This window comes from Mytilus edulis, chromosome 11 (genome assembly GCF_963676685.1).
Source record: "Mytilus edulis chromosome 11, xbMytEdul2.2, whole genome shotgun sequence".
NCBI lineage: Eukaryota > Metazoa > Mollusca > Bivalvia > Mytilida > Mytilidae > Mytilus > Mytilus edulis.
Genome location: NC_092354.1, coordinates 41435739 through 41455318, shown reverse-complemented (window position 1 = coordinate 41455318; position 19580 = coordinate 41435739). Strand labels below are relative to the sequence as shown.

The 19580-nt window shown below is 33.4% G+C and overlaps 1 protein-coding gene across 1 annotated transcript; it reads left to right on the top strand.

Moving 5' to 3' along the window:
- Window positions 1-255: 255 nt before the first annotated feature.
- On the top strand, window positions 256-19223 carry LOC139494266 (angiopoietin-related protein 7-like). The gene is made up of 4 exons (XM_071282435.1): window positions 256-270; window positions 1260-1356; window positions 3493-3657; window positions 18557-19223. Exons 1-4 carry the CDS (start codon window positions 256-258, stop codon window positions 18805-18807), a joined length of 528 nt encoding a protein of 175 aa, XP_071138536.1. The 3' UTR covers window positions 18808-19223.
- The last annotated feature ends 357 nt before the right edge of the window (window positions 19224-19580 follow it).

Below are 19580 nucleotides of genomic sequence, written 5' to 3'. Positions count from 1 at the left end.
CTTATATCAATAATGGTATACTTTTACAAATTGTTACATGGATGGAGAGTTGTCTCATTGACAATCATACCTCATCTTCTTAAACATGTATCTGTATATGATAATCCATACCCTTAGTTCTATTGATACTAACGGTGTAATACTGAAAAATTAGAAGAAATGTACAGTATTCTTAACGAATAGACGATAAATTATTGAAACTTTGATGGGCTATTTATACTAAGTGGGATATGTTTAACCTCCAGCTGCAGTAAAATGCGATTTGGAAAGGTATAGTTAGAGGAAATAAAAAATTGTCTACGTTATTTAAAGTTGCATTGACGAGGAGCTGAATGAATTTTACATAATAGAGAATAATGACCAAAAAATTGAAAAGAGAAAAGAAATAAACAAAATTAAAGATAAAGAATAATTGGGAACAAAGATATATAGCTAATATAAACTGGGGAAAGTAAAAAAATACGATAATATAAAACTGGTTACAAACAATAATCATGTAAATGTACCATAAAAGGAAACTATATAATAATAGTATGATAATAAAATTCTTTTTATGAGGATTTTGCAGAATAAGATTTATTTTTAAAGGTATTTTTTTTTTTACCAAAAATGTTAAAGAATAAAGAGATGACGGACTCCAATTTAGACTTTCGTGTACGCTCTGTGTGTTGTAATTTATATTAATAATTATTTGATACGTACCAATGATGTAAACTTGTCCTGAACATAAATGAACTATTCTCCACTGGACCTTATTAGATGTGTACTGTAAGGAATACATACGCAATGATGATACTTTATAACGATTTCCGACATTGTGTATTGTTTTCTATAGAAATTTCTGTTCAGTACGTGCAAGTATATATCAAATTGCTTACAAAGATCTGAAAACGCTCACTTCTACTTTATGTTTTGAAGACATTTCGGAATTCTGTTGTTTCGTAGGATTAATACACACCTTTTTAACTTTGAAGACTGAAATGGGATTGGTCGATGTAATAATAACCAGAACAGAATATAAAAGTGTTGTCAGAAATCTTGGAAATAGGATCGGTGTGTTAATAAGATTGTACAATGTCCTGTATTGATTCAAAATGTTTAAACCCAAATAAAAAAAACCAACATAATTGACGGCGATAAACATAGTTTTTACAAAGATGCAGTAGCTTTCCATGACTTTTGTACTGTTTAAGCACATGCTCGACGAGTATTTTTCACAATTTAAGCCTCGTGGTTGATGTAACTATTTATAATTTCAGGTTATTCAACGACGACTTGATGGAACAATAGATTTTTACAGAGACTGGGCCGAATACAAAAATGGATTTGGTGATGTTGCTGGTGAATACTGGTTAGGTAATAAATTCCAGGGGCGAATCCAGCCATTTATAAGAATCGAGGTTCCGAACCCAGGAGAAAGGGGTGGGGTGACAACCATTTATCCCCATTTAAATGCATTGATCGTAAAAAAAAGGAGTTCCAACCCCCGGAAATAGACCCACCACTGAATAACTTACAAGAGACCCATCCATCGGAGGCGCGAACTGTAACTCTTTTGAAGAAGATTCAAAAGCCGAACATTTTATAACATAATAATCGGTGGTTGTTGTGAATTTTTAAAATCTGAAGATTTTAGAATTAATAATCATCGGCGGGGTTGTGAATTCTAAAAGCCGAAGATTTACTTGTATCCATGTATTTCCTAGGGGAAAAAGTGATCGGGGATTCACTGTGGCTTTCCGTAATATTAAAATATAAACACGAACATCATATGTATCTTTATCATTTGAACATTTTACATCCATATTAAATCTACCAGGTGATATCGCCTGCCAGCACTGTATTATTTTTTTTAAAGCAAAACGTTTAATAATTTCATGCGTCAAATTGTATACAGGAAAAAACACACATGCTGTCTCGCAACAAGTCACATTTTGACACAGACGAAATGTTACAAGTGTTCTTTAATGTGCAAAGATTATACATGAGGCATCGGAGTTTGTGTCCCAATTTTAAGGTTGCAGTCTTGTAATTGACTGCTCCATAGGCTTACATGTTAAACAGTTGATCTTTGAAATAAAAAAAATTTCATGTTCATATCATGTATGTTCTAATGTGAAATTGTGATTTAATCGAAAAAAAAGTGGGTCTTGCCACGAAGAATAAAAAGTTACGTAACCCTGAAGTCAAAACATTTTTTTTCTACTTTCTGTTTGCTGTTTTTACATTTACTAGGCCGCACCACTTCCAGTAAACATGATATCCTTCCACGTTCCTGGATTGATATCCCCCAAAAGATTCAAGATTTTTTTTATGAATATATAATTTTTATATGTTTCAATTCAGCATAAACCTATAATCAAACAGAAAAATTGAGTTCAGAAAAAAATGCACTCTTTTGTTTCCCACCATGTTTTGACATGCACCGGTAACTGGAATTGTAATACAAGACTGGTACCTTAACCGCAAGTTCAAACAGAATTTATATATAAAAAAATAACCATACACAACAGCAACCTATTCAGAGCACCTGAGATCAACCCAGATTTTGGTGGGATCGTGTTGATTATTTTTATGTGTCGTGTTATGTGTACAATTGTTTGTCCGTTTATTTTTAGCCATTGCGTTCGCAGTTTATTGTTTATTTATGAGTTTGAATGTCTCTCTGGTATCTTTCGCCTCTCTTTTTCAATAAATGACTCATATATTTATTGAATAGTGCGTTTTCTTATTAGAATACAAAAAATAATCATGCCAGTGTTGTAATCCCCAAAAAAGTAAAATAAATACTGAATAGAAAAAAATACACCTGAAAAAACCCAAACAACGAAACGTGTTATCGAGATTATTATTTATAAAATAGTGAAAAGCAATTCGCTCAATTCGCTCGCTAGCATTTCCTATCATGATTTTCTTGATAGAGGGTTACTGCTCACAAGGAAGCTATTAAACCAAGAGTTCCATATGGTGAAGTTGAAATCATCCCTTCGTAAATTTTACGGACGCCATCACGAGTTGGTTGACCGTTATGGAATAACCGTTTCACAAATGGTATCGGATATGTTCCTTACGTCGTAACTACCATACCCTTCCCTTTTCACGAATGTGACCTACCGAATTAGACTATTTACCGGATTTGTATTCACATAAGCAACACGACGGGTGCCACATGTGGAGCAGGATCTGCTTACCCTTCCGGAGCACCTGAGATCACCCCTAGTTTTTGGTGGGGTTCGTGTTGTTTATTCTTTAGTTTTCTATGTTGTGTCATGTGTACTATTGTTTTTCTGTTTGTCTTTTTCATTTTTAGCCATGGCGTTGTCAGTTTGTTTTAGATTTATGAGTTTGACTGTCCCTTTGGTATCTTTCGTCCCTCTTTTAAATACAATGATAATCTTCTTGAATTTATTAAACATTAAATTAAGCTTAATGTATCAGTACCACATCTTCTTATATCGATGTACATTTGACAATGTATTTTTTTTTCTAAAGGTAATGACAATATCCATACGATTGTATCCAGGAGACCATACACTCTTAGAATTGACCTTGAGAATTTTTCAGGCGAGACACGTTACGCCGAGTACACAACTTTCCAAGTTGGTGATGAAACTAGTAATTATCTCCTGAATATAGGAGGGTACAGCGGAACAGCAGGTATGGTTAAATTAAACAAGACCAGTTATCTCCCTTTTAACATACGGGTATCCGAGTCAAACAGATAAAGAACAAGGAACCAGTCAAAAAGAAAAATATCACTTAGAATTTAGCATGTCCGAGTTAACATTTTAGATAAACCTTCAAGGGTTCAGGAACGATCATACTGATAAAGGAATAGGTCCGGTAAGGGCCGATTTTGGCTTCAAATTTCAGGTTCATCTAACGAAAGGTTTTATACACTTTTTAAACACTTTAGTGTCTATTTCCTTTTATTAGATAGTTTATGTGACAGGTTTTAACTGATTTAGTCGATTGAAGCTTAAATATGAAAAATCTATCAAATATGCCAAAAAACGTCACTTTTCAGATGGTTTTTGTCAAAGTGAAAGTTGCCGCATCCGTGTTCATCCTCAACCGTTATATATATTATATATTATCATCAAATAAACTTGCATTTCAATATTATGAATGAACACGAATGCGGTCACTTTCATTCAAGACAGAAACCGTCTAAAATTTAACTAAAATGCCAAAATTGTGAAGATTTCAGTAATTTAGCATGACTTAATGATGCTAGTATCCATTATATGTGCATTGTATTGTCAAAAACAGCCCATATTTATATAGTAGAAGCATTCTACATTCCAATAAATAGCTAAACGATTACATTTTCATAATTTTGAAAAACCGGTATATTTTGGGGCCAAAAAGTGGTCTTACTGAACCTACTCCTTTGATTATTTGACTGATTTCTATTTAACTCCACTGTCACCACTATTAGCTATTTCGTGGCGGTCAATTTTTATTTTTTTAGGAAGCCGGAGTGGGAAAACTGAAAACTTAATTAAATCAGATTAAAGTCGAACGCACCTGTCTTTTGTGTGATTCAAACTATAAAAAAAACGTGTCAACAGGCTAGTGAAACAATAGTTGGACCACTGAGATCACTCGGCAACCTAAAACGTTTAAAAAACCAAGAATGTTTTAATATGCTTATAATTTAAACACAAGGACCGAACTACGATCAAACGAGGCATAAAAAGAAAAGCAAAATTCATCTAAATATATATAAGAAGATGTGGTATGAATGCCAATGAGACAACTCTCCATCAAAGTCAAAATTTGCAAAAGTGTAAACCATCAAAGACCAAACGGTATTTAACACAGAGCATTGGCTCACATCGAACAGCAAGCTATTAAGGGTCCCAAAAAAAAAAAATGACTAGACTGTAAAACCATTCAAACGGTAAACCCAGACGGCCTAATCAATATAAAAACTTTGATCGAGTTGAGACCTTAGATTCTTATTAGTTTCTCAATTTATCAACAGGGAATTGTACAAAAGTATTTGATACATTTTGTCAGTAAAAATACACCGACTTCTAAGCAGATAATTTATCAACAGGGAATTGTACAAAAGTATTTGATACATTTTGTCAGTAAAAATACACCGACTTCTAAGCAGATAATTTATCAACAGGGAATTGTACAAAAGTATTTGATACATTTTGTCAGTAAAAATACACCGAATTCTAAGCAGATAATTTATCAACAGGGAATTGTACAAAAGTATTTGATACATTTTGTCAGAAAAAATACACCGACTTCTAAGCAGATAATACCTCCGTGCACTTACAACCAAACGGCATTGGTATCGACACAATTCAAGTAAAAGAAACTGACACTTTATAAATTTCGGGTTTTCACATCTGAATCATTATCCTATGCGTTTATATTGACTCAAATTGATTAAAAACATTTTGTTAAGTATGGGCTTTGCTCATTGTTGAAGGCTGTACGGACCTTTAGTTGTTAATTTCTGTGTCATTTGGTCTATTGTGGTGAGTTGTCTCATTGGAAAACATACCACATCGTCTTTTTTATATATAAAGTTGCATTCAATGACCTTAGTTTTATATTAACGAGTTTAGAAGTCAGAGTATGTGTACTTTCAGCAGGTTAAATAGTCGGTGACAGAACATGCTTGAACTCTGTAAAGTATTAAGGTGGTATGGGAGTCTTAAATAAAAATGATAGAATTTGTTCATACTTTGTCAAAACGTAGTAACTATTGATAGAAATTCAAAAATATTCTAAAAATGATAGGTCCCCGTGCATTCTCCAAGCTACAGGTTGTGAAAAAATGACACATTTTGTATGGATTATACAGGGGAAAAACATTTTATGATTCAAAACTAAACAAAATGATAGAATTGTAAAATAATTTAGAAAAAGATAGCTTTCAGACAATACTTTAAGATTATCAAAAGAAAAGATGGGGTCACCGTACGTTTTTTCCGGCTAAATAACAAAAAAGGAAAATTACATGTAGATTCCTTCAGAAAATGCACTGTTTAAGAGTTACCTCCTCTTAAGATGCCAATTTAAAAAAAAAACATTTTAAAACAACCAAAAATAATCTAATCTTGTATTTAAATATTAATAAGTTATATTCTTTTTTTTTTTTTTTTTTAATTTTAATTTTTTATTGAAATCTGTACATTTGTTAATAATGAAAACATCGAATACCGGTACCTTATCCCGGCCTCGTTAATGTTAGTAAAAGATCATGTAAAATATGTATGTGTTAGTGTTTGTTAGTTCATTTTACAAAAAAAATATATCAGCTGTAGTTACAATGTTAAACCACATTTTGCATTTGCCTTTAAAAAATAACATAATAAATGTTCAAAAATAAGGACCACAAATAAATGTATTCATCATATTAGAATAATAATTTTAACAAACATACAGATATTCTAAGTTTTTATAGTTTTTTTAAGAATGGAAATTTTGAGGAAAAATAAGTTAAATTAACAGAATTTAAAATAATAAAAAAAGGAAAAAAATTAATACAGAAAAAAAAAAGAAAATAAAAGTAAATGTAATGTTCTGATGAATATTTTTGATGTAATTTTTGTGTTAATTCACAAATCAACATTCTATCATGTTTTTCACATATGAATTATAATAGAACTTTAATTACAATCGAACAAATATCATATTGGTTTGTTATAATCCTTCCATCTTCTGTTTCGACTTTTGGTATAATTTTACTGGTGAAATTTTTTGACTCAAGACCACAAAAATATTTAGTTGGCTTTTCTCCTTTCTCAATCCATTTTACCCTTGAACGTATTTATTTACCTTTCATCTTTTCTTTCCTTATATCCTCCAGTTCTTGGTTTTTATCTTTTAATTGATTTATTAATTCTTCCTTAAAATTTGCTTCTAATGAATCAATTTTCCTTTGTAAATTAAGAACCTTTTTATCCTTTTCTTTTTTCTTAAAACTTGCATATGAATTAGTCTTTCTTCTGATTTCCATCAATAAAGTCTCAAGAAATAATTGCTTGTTTATAGTAAGTTGTAAATTTTCATCATAAATTTCATCAATATGTTCCAAATTATAAACATGTGCACAATATTGTTTCTTGACATCAATTATTTTATCTTTAACAATATTAACATAATCTTGATCATATAATAAGGAATTATTGAATTTCCACATTCCTTTACCTCTTATAAATGGGTTAAATTGTAGCTCTAAAGTTACAAAAGAATGATATGAGCGATAGCTATGTTCAATTTTACAATTTAGTAAAGTTGTTAACATATTATCTGTAAAAAGAAAAAAATCCAACCTAGCTTGTTTATAGGGCTTCTTTTTTCTCCATGTATATCTACGCAAGTCTGGGAAAAGTTCCCTAAAAGGATCTATAAGGTTCCATTGATCTATGATTTCTAAAATTTTATCTCTAGCACTAGGGTTATTAATATGTAAATAGTTACAATAGTCTATATGAGGATACAATACAAGATTAAAATCACCACCTATTATAAAGTTTTCATTTCCAAAATCTTCTATAAAACACATAATAAGATGGTAAAAATTAGGAGTATCTGCATTAGGACCAAACAATGATAGAAGTGTTACCCTCTCCTTATCTATAACAATATCTAATGCTAGATAATTACCATTTACATCTTTCGTCTCTTTTAATACTCTAAATTCAAAATTATTATTAAACATTACAGCAACTCCTCTAGAGTTTGAGGAGAAAGATGAAAAATAACACTCATAGCCCCACATGGTCTTAATATTCATTTCACTTTCATTTGTGAAATGTGTATCTTGAATACAATAGATGTTGCATTTTTTAGACTTAAGGAAATTAAATACATCTCTTCTCTTTTCAATGTCACCTAGACCTTGACAGTTCACTAATAATATCTTTAAAGAACCCATAACGGACTGCAATAAATTTTGATACTCTGCAATTTTCATTCTCAAAATGGTTTGTTACGAATCTTTGCAAAATGGCTAAAAGTCTAGGTTTTTTCGCTAAAATTATGTGTGTTTAATTCAAAATTCACAGCTGTTTTAGTATTATCCTGCAATAAAAAGAAAAGTAATGTTATGTTTGCTATAACTTTAGCATTCCCTTTGTATATATAATACACAATAAATTTATATAATAAAACTAAACTTTTAGCCTTCCCAAAATTTGAATTCAAAACTCGTACGGCTAAAATTTTAACTGCATAAAAAACGACAAAATTTTTTAAGATAAAATTTTAGCATTTTTTCGCAATTTGAACAAGTTCTTATAATGTTGAAGTTACATGATATGAAATACTAAAGTTTTAGCTTTTTTCGCAAAATAATAAATTTTATGTTTGATACAGTAAATGTAAAATATTCAACATTTAAGATGTTGTGTATATTGTCTCAGGGTGGATATGGGAGGGGGTTCGGGCGTTGGAACTCCTGGAAACATATGGTTGGACCCTTCCCCTTTCCTCCTTTTGAAAATGGCTGTATCTGCCCTGTGTCTTGATTTTATAAAACTAAGTAACACAGGTAGTTAACACGTAGGTTTTTACAGAAGAACAACAACTGCATTTTCTACCTTATTCATGACACGGTATTTTCGTTAAATGTTTGTTATCATTCTCTGTCTTCTTCTTCTTCTTCGTCTCCTTCTTCTTCTTCTTCTTCTTCTTCTTCTTCTGTTGTGGAGAACTGTTGCTGTTGGCTTCTTCTTCTTCTTCTTCTTCTAAGTAAGGAACCGTATTCATGCTGAATGTTTTTGGTCCCGCGAAATCTAAGCGCATTGCCGGGCAAGGCAGCAAGTCTTCTTAAAGTTATATACATTTGAAACATTCGCCAATTTACAATTAAAATTATGTACACTCTATGCTGTTCACTTCCTTCCAGAGCATCCTTTTGTATACTTCAAATTCATATTGGATACCAGACAGTACTGTATATTATATTGTGTGTCCACATATATTATATATGTCGTTTGTTCATTTGACAATATATAATCCATAAAGATAAAGTCAAGACAAGACAAATTAACCTAAAGAGGGGTTTTCATCATCATCATCTTCCAATAATGGTCAGGAGTCGTAGACGACTGTAAATATTGACCAGGCGTAGGTCTGAGGGAGCCACTCTCCACACAGGTTTTATATGTACAAATAAAAAGCTTGTATTTACAGTTAAAACTATCTACATCAAATGGTGGTTTATGTGGTTGTCCTCAGGGCCGCCGCTGCATGGAGGCTGGCCTTGAAGTCGTCCAGAGTGGATGAGTTGGTCACCGTTGTTGGTAGCTGGTTCCAATTCTGGATAGTGCGAGGAAAGAAGGATTGTCGGTACACTTCTGTTTTGGTGTAGATCTGCCTCAATCTGTTTGCCCCTCTGGTTCTGGTGTCACTTTTGTTGATGATGCTGTTGGCTTCTGGTATGGAAATCATACCATTGATGGCCTTGTACATGATCAATAGGCGATGGTCCTTACGTCGATCTTGTTATGATTCCCATTTCAGAAGCTGAATCATGTTGGTGACACATCCAGGAGTTTTGTCTCTGTAGTTATTACAGACATAGCGGGCTCCCCTTCTTTGGCTCTGAACAGGAGAGTGAAGATGTTCAAAATATGTTAAATAAAAGATGAATGAAAATAAATGTATAACAACCAACCATTGACCGAGCTGTTTGGTCATATATACCAGCTATAGAACTTGTGTATGAACATATGAGTATCGTAGATACTTTGTTTACATTTTTGCATTCAAATAAAAACTAGATAAACAAGTCAAGTATAAAGAAATACTCACGTAAAAGATTCCTGATTTCTCCCACTATATTTGGTATACTTCTTTCTCTAAAAGAAAATTCGCAAAGCACAAACATTTGATGTTTTGTCATGTAACCATAAATAAAATATAAATTTGCGCCATTTTGTAGTCTTTAAAATTCTTTATCTTTCAAACGCTTTAAATAAAAGATAAATCTATCTAGGACTTTTCAAACGTTCAGGTGAGTTCAGCATACAAAAGCGCTTCAATGATTTAACTTCTGTCTCTTAAAAGCTTGAATAATTGTATTAACTTTATATTATTTATTTTGAGGTAGCAAAATACAAAGATTCATTATCCCAAATCAGACAACTTTAAAGTGATGTAATTCCTTTCATCCTTCCCTATATTTTATAAATGAGGTACCAAGGATAAGTCTTCCGAATTGTGATAATTTCATTATGACATAATTAATTGTGATGTAATTGGTTGCTTTATTGTGATGTCCCCACAGCTGGCCTTCGACTATTTTATCTTTTTTGTGTGTTATTTTGGCACTTCAACTGTTTCTGTTATGTTTTTTTACATCCTTAGCTTTCTAATAAAAGGTTCTGAGCGTAAATGATGAAGATAAACCCAGAATAGCTTATTTTTATCACTTTTGCAGCGAATTTTGTTGTAAACGGTTATCTTGGTCTGACCCCAGTCACGAACTGTTTTAAAAATGCTGTAATATGTAATATGTTTAACAACACGAGCAGAAAATGTAAGGTAATTTTTTTTTTGCTATAGTGGACAAAATGATGACAAGAGTATTTTTTAACTCGTGCAACGTGTGATTTTGGAGGAAATTACCGATGCTCACGTTTTTATATATAATATGCATGTTTACCACTCTAGTTTGTAGTTCAGAACCTTCCACTTAGTCATGTTTACCTTTTCATCCACTGGTGGTATGACTGAGAATGTCAACCGTTAAAGATAAGTGCAAAACAAAACAAATAAAATGATATAAACCAAAATAAAAGTTAGTAGCCCAAGCAAACGCTTGCATTCAGTTATACAACTCTTAACATAAGTCGACATTTCAAAATTTTGGCATTGACAATTTTGAACTCATTTTCCGCGCTCTCGCTGAAGAAGCATCCAGAAAAGCACTCTGGAGACACTTTGTTTATGAAATGTAATGGAATTTCTACATGCTATCAATTTTTATGTATGCATAAAACAAGCCCTTCATTTTTCGGCGAAAGCTTATAATTTTGTGTTATAACTTAATGTCTATAAAGTGAGCTAAAGTTTAATACTGGTATTATATGGCTGTTTCACTCGTTGAAATTGATCTTTTTTCTATGGAGAACACTTGTTCTGCTGACAGAAATGATAGGGTCCTGATATTTTGTGTACTTTAATATCCTATACTCTCATTCAAGGTTTATCCTTAACTTGGTCTCAACTTTTGAATAATCTCTTTCAACTGTGTCTCTGAATGTTATTTCTGACTATACAGCTTATATGTATGTTCAACTTGGCGTTTATTTTTGTTGTAGTTCAGTTTTTTTGCTGTTCTATTGTTTTCCTCTTGTAGTTGATTGTTTGGTTTTGGTTTGTAATCCGGATTTGTTTTTATTGTTTGATTAGATTTATGACTATGGCGGTATATTACTGTTGCTTTCAGTACGATTAAAGAGTTTTTTTATGATGAAGGCTATACTGTAATATTCATTTTCTTTGGCTGGATAGTAGATCATTTGGCAATCATGAAACCTTACCCAACTAAAAAGTTATTTCATGTCTAGAGTTTATTACTATGGAAGGAGGAAAATAAGAAATAAAACTGTTATGTTGAGAAACTTTAAAATACCCCAACAAGGAGAGTCTCAGTCCACGGTAAAACAAAAATTGAAAAAGGGCACTGTCTCTTGTCAAATGAGGTAAAAAATTATAAGCAACAAAGCAACAAATTCAACAAGCTAAATGAAACACAATAATACATCAAGACAATAACAAACAATAAAAAGCATAAACCTGGTGGAACTCCAACCATTTTTTTTTAAATTATGTCCTGTACCAAGTTAAGAATGTGTCAGTTGTTTATCAGTTTGTCCGTTTCTATAAGCTTTTGTTTTGGACAGGCTATTTGCGATGTTTTTTACTTAGATTTTTCTTGGAGTTTAGTATTTTTGTTGTTTCTTTTTTTTCCTTTTAGCGACTGATTCGTTCCCTTAGATTTTGCTTGCAGTCTGGGTTTGTTTCCTTTTTATCGAATTATGACTATTGAACATCGGTTGCCTATATTTGAAACTATAAGGAGAAATTGTTCCATTCATATACATAAACAAAAATTGAAAACCACATTTCCATATCAGATATAATCAACAGACCTCGAGTCCTTTAGGATTCATTAAAAATATGGCCACTTCAACATGTTCAAATCCTTTTTTTCTGTTTTATTATTTTTAGTATGTTTCTTCTATCAATAAATCAACAACTACTAGAAACTTATATATGATTAAAATAATTTATTAGCATAATAAATACATAATAAAATAATGTGAACATGTGATACATGTAAACTATGGAATAACAGAATACCATTAGCCAGGTCTGCCACCTGTTAACTGTTGTTGTCCTCTTGTTAAATTACGAAAAGGGCTATTTGTGATAGGACCATGGTAAGGTGTTGCATAGGTACATTCTGAAAGCTGATTAAGTCTTTCATGTCTATATTCAGTGCATCTCAAACAAATGCAAACTGGTAAAATGTGCACTAAATAATGAGCATGACAGGTTTTAAGTTCATGCAATAACCTCATAAAATCTTCTGCACTTATATGTCCCTGTGAATTAACTCCATGTAAATTAAGTAAATAAAACTCATTAATGACAGAACGATACATTGGTTTGATATAAAGCGAATGAATTGCAACAGCATTTTTCGCACTGATTTTTCGTGGCAGAAGCAGTTTAACAAAGTCTGTTTCCAGTTGGAACTTTTCAATCAGTGGAACAAGAAGAGCTGTTTTGCCCTCTCTACATCTTTTTACTTCACTATTGTCATTTACTAAGCATTTAAATAAAAAGCCTAATGTAAAATTGCGATTATACTCCGATAAAATAATTTCTATTTCTATTACATCATTTTCATTTTGCATTTGCATATAATTATTAACAACATCTAATAAAAACTCACTTCTTTTTAGTGCTAAATGAACTTTGGCCTGGGGCGCAATGGTAACCACACTATTTTGTTCTTTAATAATGTTACAGCTTCAATCAAAAACTAATTTTTTTTTAACTGTTCCGAAGTTAAAAGATTCTCTAGACACATATTTATGATATATCAGCTATGCAAGTTCACCATTCTAGTTTGAATTAAGAACATTTAACTTAAGCTTCTTATCAGTATGCATAGGCGGATCCAGGGGGGGGGGGGGGGGGGGGCCTGGGTGCCCCCCCCCCCTTTCGTGGAAAAAATTTGATTGATTATATAGGGAATCACTGAAGCATGACTGGAGCCCCCCCCCCCCCCCCCCTTTAGGTCAGTCAGCGCCCCCCCCCCCCTTATGAAAAGTTCTGGATCTGCCACTGGTATGCATATGAAGATCAATACTAGAGATTAGTGAGAAACAAAACATAGAAAACAATGTGCACTTAAGTCATGTAAACAGTGCATATGTATACGATATCAGTTTGTGTTATAGTGCGTAACAAGATTTTGTGAGGGAATTCATTGTTTGCTATACCATGGTTCAGTTAAAGGCATTTTATGATAAGACCAGAGACATGTATACTAAACATATTTATATGTCTCTGGATAAGACCAATAAAGTAATTAGAATGAACATTTTGGCATTATTTAAAAAAATGATTTAGCTATGAATAAATGTAACATTTGTCAAAAACATACCCTTTTAAAAAGAAAATGTCTGTATAAAGTCAATAGTTTTGTTGACTTTTGAAGCCCAAACTTTGAATAGCTATATTTACTCTAATGAGTGATCTAAAAACTATATTCAGACAGACATATAGGTTAATGAAACTCTAGCAAAAAGTTTGATCAATTATTTTTTTGTTATGGTACGAAATTGCAGGTACGAAATGGTTATGGTACGAAATGACTACAATTCACACAAATCCAACACTGTTTCTCTCCCCTTACATACCTTATTCGTTACAACTCGGCCGATTCCGTACCTCCAGATGTATCTACCATGTGTACAGGATAGAGAATCTCCGTCAATTTCGGAGGCAAACAGCTCCGAGGCAAACAGTCTCGATGACATATGCTTTCCGACTGATGAGCACGAAGATGATAATATTTCTTCGCCATCTAGTTCATTCTCCAGGCAAAACAAGAGACGCAGGTTAAGTCCCAGGTTAAACTATAACAATTACGTTTCAAACTCAAAGTATCATATTCCACAATTCGTGTCTTCTTGGAAGTTATACCACGCTGAAAGATTACACATTTTTTATTCCAAGTGTTACACCGAAACTCCAAATGATTTACTTAATTTATTGGACAAGACAATTGAACCCTTTTCACATCAACAAAAGTATTATATTGAAAGAATTAAATCATTTCTAAAATTTGAATCTTGTGAGCATGGAGTATCCCGGAGCCGATCGAGTGTTTTTTTAAGGGACATATACATCAGATTGGAACCTGTATTTGGTGAAATTATCAAGGAGCTTCGTTCTATCTTTGAAGGAGGATACAAGGCTAAAAACTCAAATCCTGATTATGATCACATGTGAGTTCACAATGGTTTCAATAGTTTTGACTTTTAAAAGAAGGTGGCTACTTGTTTTTTTTTTTTTAGTGGGGAGTATAGGCCCCCAGCCTCTAAACTCATCAATTCATGATTCAAGATAAATGATGGGACACGATTGTATTTCAAAAACCACTAATATATATATGTTTTTGTTTTCAATTAAAAAATCAAACGATGAATGCATATTTTTTGTGTACCCATCTGTCCCTACTAGAAAACAAAAATTACATGTGTCCCTGCCCGTCCCTACTAAAAAATTGCACAGTTTCTTTTTTATTTTTATAATGTGGAAGTACAAAATATACATCAGCGGGGTTAAACGGCCACAAAAGAGACAGACAGATGAGGTTTCCGTGAATATGACTTTATGAGAAAACTAAACGGTCTAATTATTCTGCCGAATGGGAACGTGAAAGACCCTGGCTAGGCGATAGGGATGACGTAATGGTGTGTTCTGCATGCAAAGTTCACAGTGACACAAAAACTAATTCATTTGTAACTTGGTGTAAAATCTACAAATTAGATTGTGCTATTAAGCATGAGAGATCGAACAATCATGAAAAATCAGAAAAGACCAAGACTGAATCCAAGTCTACTTTATTTTCAAAAACTTGTAGAATAGCAAGAACAATCTTTGTGCCATGAACAAGTTCTAAAATGTTGTTAGCACAGTTTTAATTAAATGCATGTAGTTAACATATAAAACCTTTATTTCACTTGATTATTACTCCAAACTGTGTAGTAGTTGTAGTTGTACAATGCAAAGATTCGTAACAAACCATTTTGAGAATGAAAATTGCAGAGTATCAAAATTTATTGCAGTCCGTTCCATTCAATTATGAGTAGAAAAAATTGTGAAGTCCAAAAAGAATACAATAAATGAATAGCAATATTCATCAGATGGGTTATTTGAACTGATTAATTGATTGTTGGTTGCTTAACGTCCAGTGACAAATATTTCATGCATATTCAGGACGAGAACAAGTTCACAATAAATACAATAGGTAGGTTGATACAATAGAGGCCATCTGGGATGATGGTCGGGGAAATTTGGACTGCCACTAGAAAATGAGGATATATTGGATAGGGACAGAAATTTGGCCACCTACGACCAAGTGACCATATTTCTATAGCGCAGTCACCCTTGGGGTCTATTTGTACTGAAAAAGTATCTTGTTTTAACAAATAAAAAACAAAAAAGACAAAAAAGGTTATAAGTTATATTCTTATAAATTGGTTCTTTTAAATGAAAATTCCCATATCTGCATTCCTGCAATAAATTTTGCTAACTTGATAGAAAATCTTTACCTTAGGTTCTCTTTTTTTTTACATCCAAGATGGCGAAAGACACCCATACCAACTTAAGAGCAGGTTAAAGGAGTTAAGTCAATGTGACAAATGGTGAAAATATTGGTAAAAAATATAACTGTTTTATATTTCTATTCACGTGAATATTTATCAAAGGTACAAGGATTATAATTAAATACGTCAGACGCGCGTTTCGTCTTCACAAGACTCATCAGTGACGCTCAGATCAAAATATTGTAAAGTCAAACAAGAACAAAGTTGAAGAGCATTGAGGATCCAAAATTCCCAAAAATTGTGCCAAATTATCGAAAACAGTACATTGTTTCCATAAACTGCATCGTCATGAACCTATTGTTCAGTGGTTATTGTTTGTTGATGTGGTTCACCAGTGTTTCTTGTTGCTCGTATTTCTTAAATATTAATAAATCGTTGGGTTTCCCGTTTAAATGGTTTTACATTTATCATTTGGGGCCCTTTAAAGATTACTGTTCAGTGTCAGCCAAGACTCCACGTTGAAAGTCGTACTTTGACCTATAATGGTTAACTTGTTACCAACGTGTGACTATGACGGAGAGTTGTCTCAATAATACTAATACATTATCTTCTCTATATTGATAGACTGTTGGTTGCTTAACGTCCAGTGGCAAATATTTCATGCTTATTCAGGACGAGAACAAGTTCACGTAGGTTGATACAATAGAGGCCATCTGGGATGATGGTCGGAGAAATTTGGACTGCCACCGGAAAAGGAGGGTATATTGGATAGGGACAGAAATTTTGCCTTGCAACAGGCCACCTACGGACCCCTCAAAGAGTTGTTGCAAGGGTTCTTAACGTGCAAAGACCGTGGCACTGTCTTTACACGAGGCATCGGATTTAACGTCCCCCTTCTGACCGGACGTGACTGCGAACTTGATACATCCCGCACAGCCAAACGGACGCCCCACTTCGGCAAGCGTTTTACTGCCGGTCGGGAGAAGACCAAGTGACCATATTTCTATACCCCAGTCACCCTTGGGGAACATGCATATTCAGGACGAGAACAAGTTCACAATAAATACAATAGGTAGGTCTTGTCACAATAGAGGCCATCTGGGATGATGGTCGAGGAAATTTGGACTGTCACTGGAAAATGAGGGTTTATTGGATAGGGACAGACATTTTGCCTTGCAACAGGACCCCTCAAAGAGTTTTGCAAGGGTTCTTGACGTGCAAAGAGCGTGGCACCAACTCTACACGAGACATCGGATTTAACGTCCCCATTCTGACGTGACTGCAAACTTGATACATCCCGCACAGCCAAACGGACGCCCCACTTCAGCAAGCGTTTTACTGCCGGTTGGGAGAAGACAAAGTGACCATATTTCTATTCCCCAGTTACCCTCGGGGTATCTTCTCTATAAACAATTACAATAATGTGTCCATAGTACACGGATACTATCATTTTATTTGTTTAGTTGACTGTGGCAATGGGATAGAAACTCTTATTTTGCATTAAAATTAGAAAGATCATATCATCGGGAACAATGTACTAAGTTTGAACTTGATTGGACTTCAAATTCATCAAAAAACTACTTCGACCAAAAACTTAAACATGAAGGGGAACGAACGGACGCACAGACCTGAAAACATAATGCCCATAAATGGGGTATAAAAAAGTTATTCCAAATCCCGTCAAAAGCTCTTCTCTTCTGGTGTTGTAAACCATTTGTGTTTTGAATAGTACGAACACGTTCAAATGGTTCATTTAGGAGATAATTGTATTGTATTGTAAGCTCCGACGGCATCAACTGGTGATTTGTTGGTCGCAAATTCAGTTTATTGGCGACGCATTAGCATCAAATCACCAATTGATGCCGTCGGAGCTTAAAATACAATACAGATATCTCCATTCTAAAGGCAACAATAGTATACCGCTGTTCAAAACTCATAAATCTATGGACAAAAAACAAAATCGGGGTAACAAACTAAAACTGAGGGAAACGCATTAAATATTAGAGGGGAACAACGACACAACATTAAAATGTAACACACACAGCAACAGACTAAGCATTAGACAAAATCCGATGAGAATAACCAATATAACATCAAAACCAAATACATGAATTTGGTATAGAAAAGTACCGTGACACGTCTTATAGTACACTCATATATAGGAGAAAACAAACGACACAACGGAAACACAACGTAAAAATGTTACACACAAAGAAACGAACTATGATATAACAATGGCCATTTTCCTGACTTGGTACAGGACATTTTTAAAGAAAAAAATTGTGGGTTGAACCTGGTTTTGTGGCATGCCAAACCTCGCACTTTGATGGCATTGTTAAATATAACATCAAAATTACAACATAATAATACAGGACCACAATACAAACAAATAGGAGAACGTATTAGAAACACACGAACAACAGATAACAAAAGGCATCAGGTTTAAAATTCATTACGTCAAAAAACGCGCCTCGCCCAAACAAGAATTACCAGTGACGGCCAGATATAACAGTTTTGAATGAAATTGACAGAAATCAACGTTAAAGCAAGTATTAAACTCCATTATATATCGTCTGCGCTTACACGTACGTTCCATATCATCAATGGTCAATTGATGCCATGAAAATAAGTGACGTTATCCAATCAAAATGAACGTTACAAACGTTGTTGCATTATAATTATTTTTATGCAACTAAAATGCCATACTTATATTTGAATATTTGAAGGTGATTTAATGGACCACTGTAATGGTTACGGGTTCAGTACGACGGATAGAGACAATGATGGCCATACTAATGGATTGTGCACCGAGATGAGACATGGCTGTTTTTGGTATGACTTTTGTACCATGGCAAATCTGAATGGGGTATACTATCCAGGAGGAAATGTGGGATCCAATCAAGACGATATATACGTGTGGTCTTGGGTCTTTGGACATACCAATCCAATGAAGACAGTTGTTATGAAAATAAAATAAAATTAGATGAAAATTAAAGAAAATAGAATAGAAGTAAAACTGTAAATGAGGACACTGTTTCGGATTTAGTGTAACATGTGCAACATCGTCACGTTATTTTCATAATTTATGTGTTTGCTACAAAATGTTATAGGTATCAGTTTTCAAAGTACTAAAGTAAACAATAGACTGTCGATCAAAATAATTATCAGGAAGATAATCGTTATTTTGCTAAGTTATGTTTATTTATGTAATTTTCTTCTATTTTTTAGTTTTTTTATTCATGGTAGGCAATTTAAAACAAGAGGCGACTTTAGTTTGTTTTCAAAACAATGAGTGTGAACCTGTCAATCCAAATACGAAAACGTTGAATACGTATGCTGTTCCACACAAAACATATAGTGACATTGGTTTAATTAAACTTATGTTTTTGAGGAGTTATCCTTTATCTTTATTTTTGACTCAGACTTATATAAGCTAGCTATCTCAAAATACTTCTTAGACTTATACATTTATATTTAGTGCCAGCTGAAGCCCGCCTCGGCTCCTGGTGCATAATTTGCTTTGCTTTGTTGTAGACCCATTTGTGGCCTTGGACTGCTCTATGGTCGGGTTGTTGCCTCATTGACACTTTCCCCATTTCTAAATTTAGTTTTAGTATTACTATATGAGTATAAAAACACGAGGTTTGCAAAATGACAACAAACTGGTTTTTGGCTCACCTGCCCAAAGGGCCAAGTAGGGCCAGGTAGGGCCAGGTGAGCTTTTTCATCACTTGGCGTCCGTCGTCCGGC